The following is a 12,733-nucleotide window of genomic DNA, read 5'->3' as shown; positions in this document are numbered from 1 at the left end:
AGTCACCACCCCGAGCACTGCCCACAGTCCCACTCTCCTTTTGCCAAACCCCCAGACAACATCGCGTCCATGCCATTGCTGAGCAACAACAACACGGAGACATGTCGAGAAAACGCTGTTCAGTCTGGATGTCAGGAAACTACATCATTGTACAGTAGGGTTGTGACGGTCACCGTGACAACCGCGCCACCGGCGGTAGTGCACGTGATGTCACACACTCTATAACAAGCATAATACAATGTTTTGTATTACAAGTGTAATAATAGTAACAGCTGAGCGCAGGAAAATACAGTACAGAATACAGAAACCAAATACTACATCACCAATCTGGAATAATTTCCATTGATGTCACCAGTCCGCATTTGTACAGGTGTCTTCAAGTTCACATGATCGCAAACGCTCGGCTGGTCAGGTTTGTATTTACTGCATTCGGTGTTTGAAAAAATAAAACATGAATTGCCATTCTGAAACATCCTGTTGTAAGCGCGTTTGAGGAGGTGGTTGGTTGTCTCCTGTCGTCGCCGATTCGGGGTCTGAGTTCGGCTCAAACATGTAAGGCCGGACAACAGTTCCCTTAGCAGTGACCATCATTACCGGTGTTTCTATTGACCTTACTTGTGAGTATCACCAAGCCACAGCAGGCTACAGCATACATGACCCTAGTTACCTGTGGTTGGCCTGGCCGTGCGTCACTCAGAAAACAACAGGCCAATCAGAAGAGAGGCTCATGAATATTAATTAGGCAAAAATCGACCTGTTCTTTGCAGAGCTCCTGAGAGTGGAGCTGTAAAAATATATTGAGATGGTTTTTGGTACTTATACCACAAATATATATTCTTAAGGACATCAAGACTTAAAATAAAACTCCAGAAAGGTGTAAAATATGTGACCTTTAATTTATGTTTTAATTTTTATTCTTTTAATTTTAATTTTGGAATAGACTTTAGTGACCCTGAATGTCCACATATTTTGACCAAATAATACAATTATATATGTTAAAAAATCATAAATAATTTGGTTATCACAGGTTTGTTTCTACTGATGGCACAGTCCCACGTCGGACCCCTCCCATTCATCCGAAGTACGGCACAATAGACAAGTACCAGTCTTTACCAAAGACCACACGGCAAAGCCCAACAACTGCTCCCCATCAGTTGCCCAGTGAATACAAATATTCCCATGACCGGCTTAATCACTTCCAGATGACCCACAGCCACACCCAGCGACCCGCGACGCATGACAACACTGTGTGGCAGCTCTTCGAATGGCAACAGCGACAGCAATATCGCCACGGCAGCCCCACCGCCCCCGTGTACACTCCGGCCCCAGACTACTCCACAGCCGTATCCTCCACCAGAGTCAACTCTGACATTGCTCGCTCTATTTCTGTGCCTCCAACCCTGGCAGACATCCCTCCACCCGGGCCTCCTGGGCCCAGACTGCTGTCTCCACGCAGAGCCCACACTCCTGCAGAACGCGTTACAGTCAAACCCCTGGAGGACAAGCCCACCGTGGAGGTGCCACCGTCAAACTCTCCTCACCGTCTACGCTCCTATAAGGTCAGTAGGTGACATGAACAACCACCCTGCTTATCCATAACATCACAATCCACAGTAGTAGTATTTACAAGAAAGTCTGTGGGATTATGAAAGATTTTGAGGTTACCATTCAAAAGTTTGGGGTCAGTAAGATTTTTATATATATTTTTTAAAAGTCTCTAATGCTCACCAAGGCTGTATTTGATTTTCAAACATACAGTAAGATCAGTAATTGCTAATTATTACAATTTAAATATATATATTTTTTTATTTTAATACATATTAAAATATAATTTATTCATGTGATGGCAAAGCTGAATTTTCAGCAGCCACTCAGTGTCACATGAGCCTTCAGAAATCATTCTAATAAGCCGATTTGGTGCTTAAGAAACATTTCTTATTTATATCAATGCTTAAAATAGTTGTGTTGATTAATTTTGTGTGGAAAAAATATTTAATATTTAATGCATCCTGTTGATTAAAATTAGTATTTAATGTTAAAAAAAAACATAAAAAAATGTTTTTAATGTCATTATGCATTATATGAACCTGGCCTAAGCTTCTAAGCATTTTCAAGGAGCAAAATGTCTGGCAGTAAGATTTAAAACTCTCCTTTAAAAAGAGAAGTGGTCGAGTCTGAAAGAAGCATGCATTTAGAGACATCATGATGGATGTTAATACTGCTCAGAAACTCTTGATCAAATAACACCAGCCTTCAATGTTTTCAAACTGGCAGCATTAGTCCATCTGTCTACAACAGAGTTGTAATTCAGCATGAATTATCAGTGGTGTCTCTGTAATGGAACGAGTGCCAGACTCAAAGTGCTTGAGTGGGATGATTTTTATATACTTAATTTTCTTCACTTAAAGGGGTCATATGATGCGATTTCAAGTTTTCCTTTCTCTTTGGAGTGTTACAAGCTGATTGTGCATAGATAAGATCCCTGAAGTTGCAAAGACTAAAGTCTCAAAACCAAAGAGATATTCTTTATCAAAGTTAAGACTCTGCCACGCCCCCCTAAAACGGCTCGTTCTAACACGCCCCCACATATCTACCACTCACATCACAGTGGAGTCAGCTGTCTTAACCGTGGCTTGTGTACTGCAAACACATACCAGCTTCATCACTGTGTCTGTCACGCGACTCTGTTCCCCTTTCGGGCCCTGTCTTTACATTTATTTTGATAGATGAAACTTGCGATTATGGTAAGGGGCGTTACCTTTCCGACAAGTGCTTGCGGTGTTCGGCCAATCACAAGAGAGGCGGGGCATAGAGGACCTACAATAATGTACAGTATTTGAAAAATAATGTGTTTTTTGAACATTAAGGCATGTCAACATATTCTGTTACACCAAATACACAAAATAATGATCTTTAAAAAAGCATCATATGACCCCTTTAAAGTTCCTGTGTGTGTCCTTTAAAAACCTTTTAACCATCTCAAGTTAGCAGGCAGACATGTCTAATCCAAATGATGACTTAAAACTTGACTGAATCCATGATGATTAATAAATCCAAATATGTTATATTTCAAAGGTTTTAAATTATTAAAAGTATATTTTGGTGTGTACTGTCATTTTTACTTTTATGTACACTAACGTTTACAAGTCTGGGTTCAGGAAGATTTTTTTGTTTAAACATATTTATACTTTCATTCAGCAAGGATGGATTAAGTTGATCAAACGTGACAGTAAAGACATTTATAATGTTACAAAAGGTTTCTATTTCAAATAAATTATGTTATTTTGAGCTTTCTATTCATCAAAGAATCATGAAAAAATGTATCATGGTTTCCCCAGAAGTAATTTTTTATCATCTAATAATAAAAAAGTTTTTTGAGCACCAAATCAGCATAATGGAATGATTTCTGAAGCATCAGACTGGAGTAATGGCTGCTGAAAATTCAGCTTTGCCACCACAGGAATAAATTACATTTTAAAATATATTAAAATAGAAAACAGTTATTTTAAATTCTAATAATATATTACTATTTTTACTGTATTTTTTTAATAAATAAATGCAGACAATAAATGCAGATAGTATTATTATAGTGTTACATGTTGACGAGCACATACTGAAAGACATATGTGACCCTGGACCACAAAACCAGTCTTAAGTCGCCATACATCAATGGAAAGCTTATTTATTCAGCGTTCAGATGCTGTATACATCTCAATTTTGAAAAATTGACCCTTATGACTGGTTTTGTGGTTCTCCAGGGTCACATATTGCTTATGTCTGTTTTTTGATCAAGTATATTTAAATGCATTCATCTCTTTTCTTTTCTTTTTATTTTATCATTCTGCAGTCGGCCACAATAGAGAGACGCTCAATGCCTCCATCCGGCTATATCACACATACAGTCAGTGCACCCAGCCTGCATGGAAAAACAGTAAGTTTCTTTCTGGAAAAAATATTTAGCGATTACAAATAGTTTTGGATTTTAAGGTAAGGTTTACTTTGTCTCTTTTGTGCTGCTGTTAAAGCAATCTGTAAGGTATCAGCAAAGTGGCATAAAATGACCCAAAAAACCTCTGCTGGTGGAGACAGTCCTCTTCTTTTCATGGCTCTAATGGGCACTTGTGTAAATAATCTGATCACATAACTCTCTCTCTGCCCTGATTGTACCCTCACAACCTATGGTCCAGCCACAGGAGCTCACCCTTCTCCTCATCCAGTTACGGAGACACCAGGCCATGATGGCAGGTGTGCGCAACAATGCGCTGGCCCACCTCCAGCAGTTGTCTCGGGTGAAGGTCAGGGCTCGTCCTGCCCAGCTAGCACCTCTCATTACTAGCGTGCCTCTGCTGCTGTTATTTACCCCGCCTGGCTCTCTGTAGCTCCCTTGGCTTTGTTACACGATGCTTCTTTGTACTGTAGCATGGCATGTCATGCTTGGGGGCTGTATCTAGATGTCCCACCGTCGGCATGAATTATATGTAACTGGTCATTATGCATGCTACATGAGTATGCTTTGCTGTTGCTCCAAACATCAGAAATGCAAAGATCAAAATTGTTTGCATGCATGAAGTAGTAGGTGTACGTTGGAGTCTGTGGAAACCTTATCTGAAGTTCTGGTTTGATCTGGTTGCAGGATATGCGTAGATAATTTCTGCAGTAACATCATAATAAACATGCTTTGTTATTGGTAGTAATAATATGTGTGCAGAAGTATATTGCTCTAAGCGTAATTACTTTGCTTTGTACTAAATGCTTTGGCATCAAGGACTGTGGTAAAGTTAAACAAATATTCAGTAACACTTTACAATAAGATCTCATTTTTTAATGCATTAACTAACATGAACTAACAATGAGCAATACATTTTTACAGCATTTATTAACCTTTGGAAATGTTAGTTCATAAAAATGGTCATGTTAGTTCACAGTGCATTAACAGATACAACATGTGATGATCATTAGTAAATGTTGAGATTAACATTAATAAATGCTATAGAAGTATTGTTAATTGTTAGTTCATGTTATCTAATGTGGTTGACTAATGTTAACAAATTAAACCTTATTGTGAAATATTACCAAATATTCTTTTGTTTCTAACCTAATGTCAATGTAACACACTCAGAAAAATAATTTTCTTAATCTATACTTTTGTTTTGTTTTCCTGTAAAAAAAACAAAAAAAACATCCCTAAACAAACATAAATTTACTTGAGAAGCAAAATTACATATTATATTAATTAAGACTTTTTTTTGCATTATGCTTAGGTTAAAGGTTAAAACCTATTTTTAGGTTTATGCTTAAAACAAACACTATTTGCTGCCAAAGGGGTAAAAAGTAAACTTATTTTAAAAATATGTTCTATGAAATATAAAGTGTATTCTCTTACTAGCTTACAAGACATTGCTTCTCAAGTAAATTTACACTACTGTTCAAAAGGTATAGGGTCAGGGCGACATATGAAGAAATATATTGATCAAAAGTTAGTGTAAAGACATTTATAATGTTATAGCTTTCTAAAAAATAATCACTCAATCACAGAATCAGCATATTAAAATGATTTCTGAAGGATCATGTGACACTGAAGACTGGAGTAATGATGCTGAAAATTCAGCTTTACCATCACAGAAATAATTTACATTTTCAAATATATTAAAATAGAAAAAGTTATTTTAAATTCAAACAATGTTTCACAATATTACTGTTTTTAACATATTTTTGATCAAATAAATGAAGCCTTGATGGGCATAAGAGACATCTTTTAAAAACATTAGAAAAATCTTACCAACCCCAGTCTTTTGAGCGGTAGTGTTTATAAGCTGTCACTTGCATGTAAATGCCAACAGTGTTCAACAGAAATGAGTGTGAGATGTGTAGTATGTCCCAAAGCATAGCCAGCTATTGCTTTAATGCTAGTGCAGTGTTAGCCTAAAATGTGTGGTGGATAAATGAAACAACTGATTAGTGTTAATTAAAGAGTAGAAGAGTGTCAATTGAAATATTTTCCCTGCTACTTACAGGCTGATGACACATACATGCACTTGAAGAAGGACCTGGAATATTTAGATCTGAAGGTGGGACCTCTCCATTTCTGTCTCTCTATTCCTGTCTTACTTTCTTCTTAAACCTTCTGTATTAACACACTAACACAGCACAGAAACCTCACTTGAGGCGAGGAATCAAGAATTTGCTTCTTTTTTTTTTCAGAAATTGTTTATATTTAGTATGCTAACTTTGTGGCATAATCAGGAATTACATAGTCTTAGAATGGTAATGGTAATAGTAATGATCCAGTCGAAGGGCATATAAGGCTGGTCCTCCTTTGACTGTAACTGTCTATCTCCATTTGCCACAGATGAAAAGTTTAGAGCCATTGATCCTCATGGTTCACAGTGTGTTACAAACCTGCACTGCAGGGGGTTTGAGACCACTCTGGAACGTAAGCACTGTCAGCATCCAGAGTGTCCGCGTTCCCATTGCTTTACACGTTGCACATAGCTTTGTGTTGGCACAAGCCTGGCACCTGCACGCCTATCCTCCCTGCCTTTTGTGAGTGATGTGTTGTGGGTATGTGTGATTGGGTCAATGAGACGGCAGGTCTGGATGGGACAGGCAAGCTCAGTGCATGTGCAGGGAATGACCCACATTTAGCCAGCTGATTCTCCAATGCATTCTGTTTCTTTCTTTATCAAGCTATTTATCTCATAAGATCCATCAATATGATATCTAGTAATCGGTCTTGTGCGTATTTTTCCAGGTGATCTAAATGTTGTAGCGGTAGAGTATTCCTCAGTGTTGGGGAAAATACTTAAATTCTTAATTCCTCTTGAAACAATTATTTAGAAAACTTACTAGCTTCACTACAAGATGCTAATAACAAGTAGCTAACTACATTGAAGGGGGCAGTTTTCAATTATATAATTATAAGATATGATTTATTTAAAAAGAGCTAGAGTTATCTGGCACAAAATCAATTAGTAATATAATATTAATAAATAATATAAACTAGGCTAACAGCATCCAACTTAATTTAAAATAATAAAACTAAACACTGTAATTTCTATACACTACCACTGAAAAGTTTGGGGTCAGTAAGATTTAAAAAAATACTTTTATTCAGTAAAGATGCATTGAATTGATCAAAGGTGACAGTAAAAACATTTATAATGTTGCAAATGATTTCTATTTTAAATTAGTGCTGTTCTTTTGAACTTTCTATTCAACAAACAATCCTGAGAATAATAAAAATAAAATCTATCAAAGATATTAAGGAGCACAACTGTTTTCAGCATTGATAATAATAAGAAATCAGCATATTAGAATGATTTCTGAAACATTATGTGAAATAGAGTAATGGCTGGTGAAAATTCTGCTTTAAATATAAAATTCTGTTTTAAATTGTAAATGTCAATTTTTAAATAAATGATCAATTGTAATGGTATTTCACAATATTACTGTTTTTACTACATTTTGATCAAATAAATTTCAAAAACATAAAAAAGAATTGTACTGACTTTTGTAAAGCAGCGTAACTAAATCTACAAAAACAGTGGCAGAAACTTTTTATTGCTAAAAATATATTATACTAATTACTACATATCACTTAAAATAACTGCATATCACTACAAAAAGAAGACCTAAAATGCTGATTTAAATATGCATCTGTAAATTTGTTTTTGATCCAGTTCATTTAAATGAATCTTCCACATGATTTAAATAGGCCTTCCCAGCACTATTTGAAAGAAAGAAACATTCAAGTTTGACTCCTCTTGCTTGGCTGCAAGGCTGTGTGTGAAATAATGCGAAAATAAAAAGTACAGGTAGCACTGTTTTGAAACCAGCTTAGCTAAGTTGTAGCTTTGCTTTTTTAGTTAGTTCCTCCCCCACACCGTCCAGTTCATCGTTGTCCAGAGCTTGGGTTTCTTTTATGAGTTGACCATGCAGCGTTTTCTGTGGAGCCTTTATTTTAGACATTGCATTTATGTCCCACAGCTGTATTCTGTTGGCATGAAGATCGTGAGACACCATCTTGCCATTGTGCTTCCAGAAAGCTTCAGCTCCTACATATGTGCATTAGAAATGAAGAATACTGTCTCAAAGCTTCTCACTGTGACTTTCAATACAGTGTCCATTGTATAGTGTTGGTCTTGCTTTGCTTGTGTTGAATAAATAGATGTGTTTCTGTCTCTGGAGCTCTAAGACAAGGAGGCTTTATCTGTGAATTGTTTATTAGGTGAGTGCGACAGAGAGTCTGAAAGGACGGCCGGCAAAGCCAGTGAAGGTGGCAGAAAGTGATGTAGATGTGAGTATAGAGGACAAACCAGTGCCCTAACCCAATTTCCTAGTCTGAACTGGTCCATAATGCTCTGTTTCCTACTGCAGGTGACACTGAGTCGATTGTGTGAACAAGACAAAATACTGCAAGAGCTTGAGTTCAGACTCAGTGGACTTAAGGATGATAAGGTGAGGCACATTTTCCGAAGAAAAGCACGGCTGTTGCTTTGATCCATTTATTATGGGTATGTCAGTGTTAATATCTTTGTTCTTTCTTTCTAGGACAAGCTTGAGTCTGTTCTGGATGTGTCCCACCAGCAGATGGAGCAGTACAAGGATCAGCCAGCTCACGCTGAGAAGATCGCCTACCAGCAGCGACTCCTTCAAGAGGACCTGGTGCATATTCGAGCTGACATTTCTAGAGTGTCAACGGTGAGTATATTACGTGATGTAGACCTACAGTGCTTCGTGTCTCCATTAATCCATATTGATCTGAAATTAAAGGGGTCCTATTATGCTTTTTCACTTTTTCAACTTTAGTTAGTCTGTAATGTTGCTGTTTGAGCATAAAAAAGATCTGCAAAGTTACAAAGCTCAAAGTCCACTTCAAAAAAATATATTTTATTTAACAGAAATCACTTTTCAAAAACTACAACGAACGACTCGTTTGTACTACAACTCATATTTTCCGGGATTTGTGATATCACAAATATCGACGAATGAGACGAGACCTGGTTGAGCTGCACTAGAGAAGACAACGAGTGTTATCACTATGTCGGAGGCACGCTAGCTTTCCCAAGGCAGACGAACTTAGAGTGGTTACAATCATCCGGGTTTAAATCGCGCTCAAATTGATCTGATTTTGACGCAATATTTACACTGAAGCTCGCAGGGGGCTATGGTAAGGGGCCGAGTGCTGCCAATCACAACGCACACTGGCCCAGCTAACCAATCACAGCACATTTCGTATTTCAGAAGGCGGGCCTTCATTTGATACAGGAACTATTCGAGCCGTTCATGCCAGACTGGGGAGAGAGGTGTTGCAATAATGTAAAATATGTGAAAAATAATGTGTTTTTCGAACAACCAATTTCAGTGTGTAGTTTTGTTCTGTAATTTAACATTATAATAATATAACCACTCCATCTCCAAACCACTTGTCATATGTAGGGTCACAGGTAATATGATATAATATTTAATGTAATGTATAATAAGTAGGTTTTGTTCATATATTTGTATTGTTCAGGAGATGGAGAGAGCGTGGGAGGACTACAGCAGGTTGGAGCAGTCAGTGGAACAGCTGAAGGACATCCTGCAGACTCAGATGAATCTCTGCACTTCACCTCAGGTCTTTTTTTTTCTCTCCATTTCTTAATACTTTTTTATAGTTTGCTATCATGTTTTTCTCTCATCTTTTTGATCAGCTGCTTTATTATTATTTGTATTCATTTTGATTTGCAGTCACCTTTAGCTAGAATCCGTGTTATTTTTAGTATCATTGAAATACTATTATATGTTTTGTTCATATTTTAAATTAGCTTTTATTTCAAAATTTATTTTATTTTATTTCTTCTCTTCTGTAGTTTTGAAGTTTTTTGTTTTGTTTTGTTTTGTTTTGTGTGTTTTATTTGTTTTGTTTCTTTGTTTTTTTGTTTTGTTTCGTTTTTTAGTGCTGGGCAATGATTAATTGCGATTAATCGCATCCAGCATAAAAGTTTTTGTTTAAATAGTGTGTACTGTGTATATTTATTATGTATATATAAATACACAACATGCATGTATATATTTAAGAAAAATATATTGTTTAAATATTAAATATATTTATGTATAATATAAATTATATGAATATAAATATATATACTGTATGTGTGTGTATTTATATATACAAGATAAATATACACAGTACACACACATATATTATGTAAACAAGAACTTTTATTTTGGATGCGATTAATCGTTGCCCAGCACTATTTTTTTAATATTTTTTTTAGGTTTTGGTTAGTTTTAGTTTATTTTGCTCAGTTTATTTTAGTACTTAAGCTTAAAGTACATAAAAATGAGAAATTTTGCCTTGGCAACTAGCTGAAATAAAATAAATATTTTTTATATTTTATTTCATTTAATGTGTATGGCCTGTTCACACCAAGAACGATAACGTTATCAACATCCACACCAACGCACGCTAACATTGTTTATCATAAACGTGCGCTGCAGTTATGTCATAGTGGATTCCAATGGGCTGTCAATGCTTTTTTTTTTTTTTTTAAAGTGCCACTAGTGTTATAGTTGTGGTGTGAACTCCACTATTCTTTTACATTTAAATAGATTTTTAAAACTATATCTTTATCTAAGTTTATAGGTCCTAGGATTTCATTTACCTTTTTGCAAAACCTTGGCAGGTCAACATTAACCTTGATTATTTATTTTTCTTTTTTTAAAGCTTGGTTTATGTTGGTATGCACTTGTGGAATTGATCAGTGGGCATTGTTCTGTCTGTTTTATTGTTTTGTTATGTTAAAATAAAGCATTGGGAAAAGCAAAAAAAAAAATATATATATATATCTTTATCGTTATAGTTATCATCTTTGGTGTGAACAGGCCTTTATTTTATTTCAAGTAATGAAAATGTTTTTTATGGTTTTAGTTTTAGTAATAATAATCCTGGCTAGAATAAAAATACGATTTGAAGACTTTTGAAAAGGTGTGTTTTTGTTCTCAGGAGAAAAATCAGTTGAGGAGGGAGCTCTGGAGGATAGAGGACGTGATGACTGGACTCAGCTCATCCAAAGAAACCTTCAAAATCACCATAGACTCAGTGAAGAACCCAGGTAAGAATGGACTAGTTAGATAGGGTTAATAAACCTACTTCAGAGCTTCTCTTGTAACTCTTGCTTTTGTGTCCAGAGAGAAAACTTGTGCCTTCAGTGATAGAGTCGACAGTGCCTTCTCGGTGCATGACCCCGTCCGCAGTCGAGGTGTGGTCACCCCGACGCAGTCTTACCTCCAGTCCGTTATCACTGCCCTTGGACAATGAGGTTTTTCAGCATCCTTATTCTATGCCAAAATGGGTATATGTTACTTGACTGGTGCTATTCCTAAAATGATTGTATTGTAAGTTACTTTAGACAAAAGAGCCTTGCTAAAGACAACTAATTAAATACTTAATGGTTTACTGAAGTGTGTAATTTTGGTTTTTAGGGAGAGGATGATGCTCCACCCAGACCACCTTTGCCCCTCCTCTATGATGAAGACACACCCCCTGTTGTCCCGCCCTTACCTAAAGAAACAACGGTCATCAGACACACTTCTGTCCGTGGCCTCAAACGACAATCTGATGAGAGGAAACGTGACAGAGAAAGCAGCTATGTGAATGGAGACTGCAGGGTAATAAACTCACTCGTGAAGGTCATTGTTATTGTAAAGCTTATTGTCATCAGTGTTGTTATTGTTAACTAAAACTATTAAAATTAAATTTTATAAGTATATATAGATGAAAAACTTACAAATAGAAACGAACTGAAATAAAATTACTAAAAAACTGGGAAAAAAAAATGACAGAAGCACATAACTGAATTACTAAAACCTAAACTAAAATGAAAATGAAAATTGAAAATATAAAGTAATTCAAAATATGAATGAATAAATAAATATAATAGTATATAAGTAATAATAAAAAAAACGCTTAATTCAAGTAATTCGTCTTACTAAACTTCACATGTACAAAAAAGAATAAAATGTAGTTTTTGAATAATGGATTTTCTTTGGAAAACGTTTTTAAATAATTAACTTATACTTTATCACCATCCATGTGACAGTAATATGCATTGTGATTGCTTTGCAATAAGGATGAAATCAAATGTTTGGGCTTTAGGTGGAACTGCGGTCCTACCTGAGTGAACCAGAGCTTCCTGGATCAGGAACAGATCAAGTGGACCCAGGCTACTTGACTCTTCAAAGAAGAGGTGAAATATTACTGCTTTTGATCATTCAGGTTATCTTTAAAACATATGATGCTTATAGGGGTAAAATGCCATTTAACAAGTTGTAATACCAGTATACCTGAAAAAATGAACCATTTTTGTGATCACTTAGGCCTGTCAGGCTGCTCTTCCAGAGTAAACCAGTACGGTGTGACTTCCTATTCACTAAGGAGAGGAGATTCAGCGTTATCGACAACAGTGAGCACCTGATTACTGTAGAACTGATACTTCATTTAATTATTTATTCATTTTGAATATATTTATAATTTATTATATTTAATACAAAATGTAATTTAATAATGTAGAATATATATATATATACGAATTGTCATTTTCTGTAATATTTATGATTTTATATTATATTCATTCATTAAAAACATAAGCAATTTGTATTTGTATTATTTTATTAAGCATTTATTTCATATTATATTAATTCATTATGGATGGATGGATAGATGGATGGATGGATGGATGGATGGATGGAT

General features: G+C 35.7%; 1 protein-coding gene across 1 annotated transcript in view; it reads left to right on the top strand.

Moving 5' to 3' along the window:
• Positions 1–12,733, top strand: part of LOC107690349 (pleckstrin homology domain-containing family A member 7-like) — a 108,088-nt gene that overhangs the window by 83,286 nt on the left and 12,069 nt on the right. The window contains exons 11-23 of the mRNA XM_016488649.1: positions 1,028–1,559; positions 3,848–3,931; positions 4,188–4,295; positions 6,015–6,068; positions 8,228–8,296; positions 8,377–8,457; positions 8,551–8,700; positions 9,515–9,616; positions 10,988–11,096; positions 11,173–11,336; positions 11,467–11,652; positions 12,140–12,230; positions 12,361–12,446. Of these exons, the coding sequence (XP_016344135.1) occupies positions 1,028–1,559; positions 3,848–3,931; positions 4,188–4,295; positions 6,015–6,068; positions 8,228–8,296; positions 8,377–8,457; positions 8,551–8,700; positions 9,515–9,616; positions 10,988–11,096; positions 11,173–11,336; positions 11,467–11,652; positions 12,140–12,230; positions 12,361–12,446 (1,816 nt within the window). The remainder of the gene's footprint in view (positions 1–1,027; positions 1,560–3,847; positions 3,932–4,187; positions 4,296–6,014; positions 6,069–8,227; positions 8,297–8,376; positions 8,458–8,550; positions 8,701–9,514; positions 9,617–10,987; positions 11,097–11,172; positions 11,337–11,466; positions 11,653–12,139; positions 12,231–12,360; positions 12,447–12,733) is intronic.

Source organism: Sinocyclocheilus anshuiensis, unplaced genomic scaffold (genome assembly GCF_001515605.1).
Source record: "Sinocyclocheilus anshuiensis isolate Anshui unplaced genomic scaffold, SAMN03320099.WGS_v1.1 scaffold609, whole genome shotgun sequence".
NCBI lineage: Eukaryota > Metazoa > Chordata > Actinopteri > Cypriniformes > Cyprinidae > Sinocyclocheilus > Sinocyclocheilus anshuiensis.
Note: the sequence above shows the minus strand (reverse complement) of the source record. Positions and strands in the feature narration are given on the sequence as shown.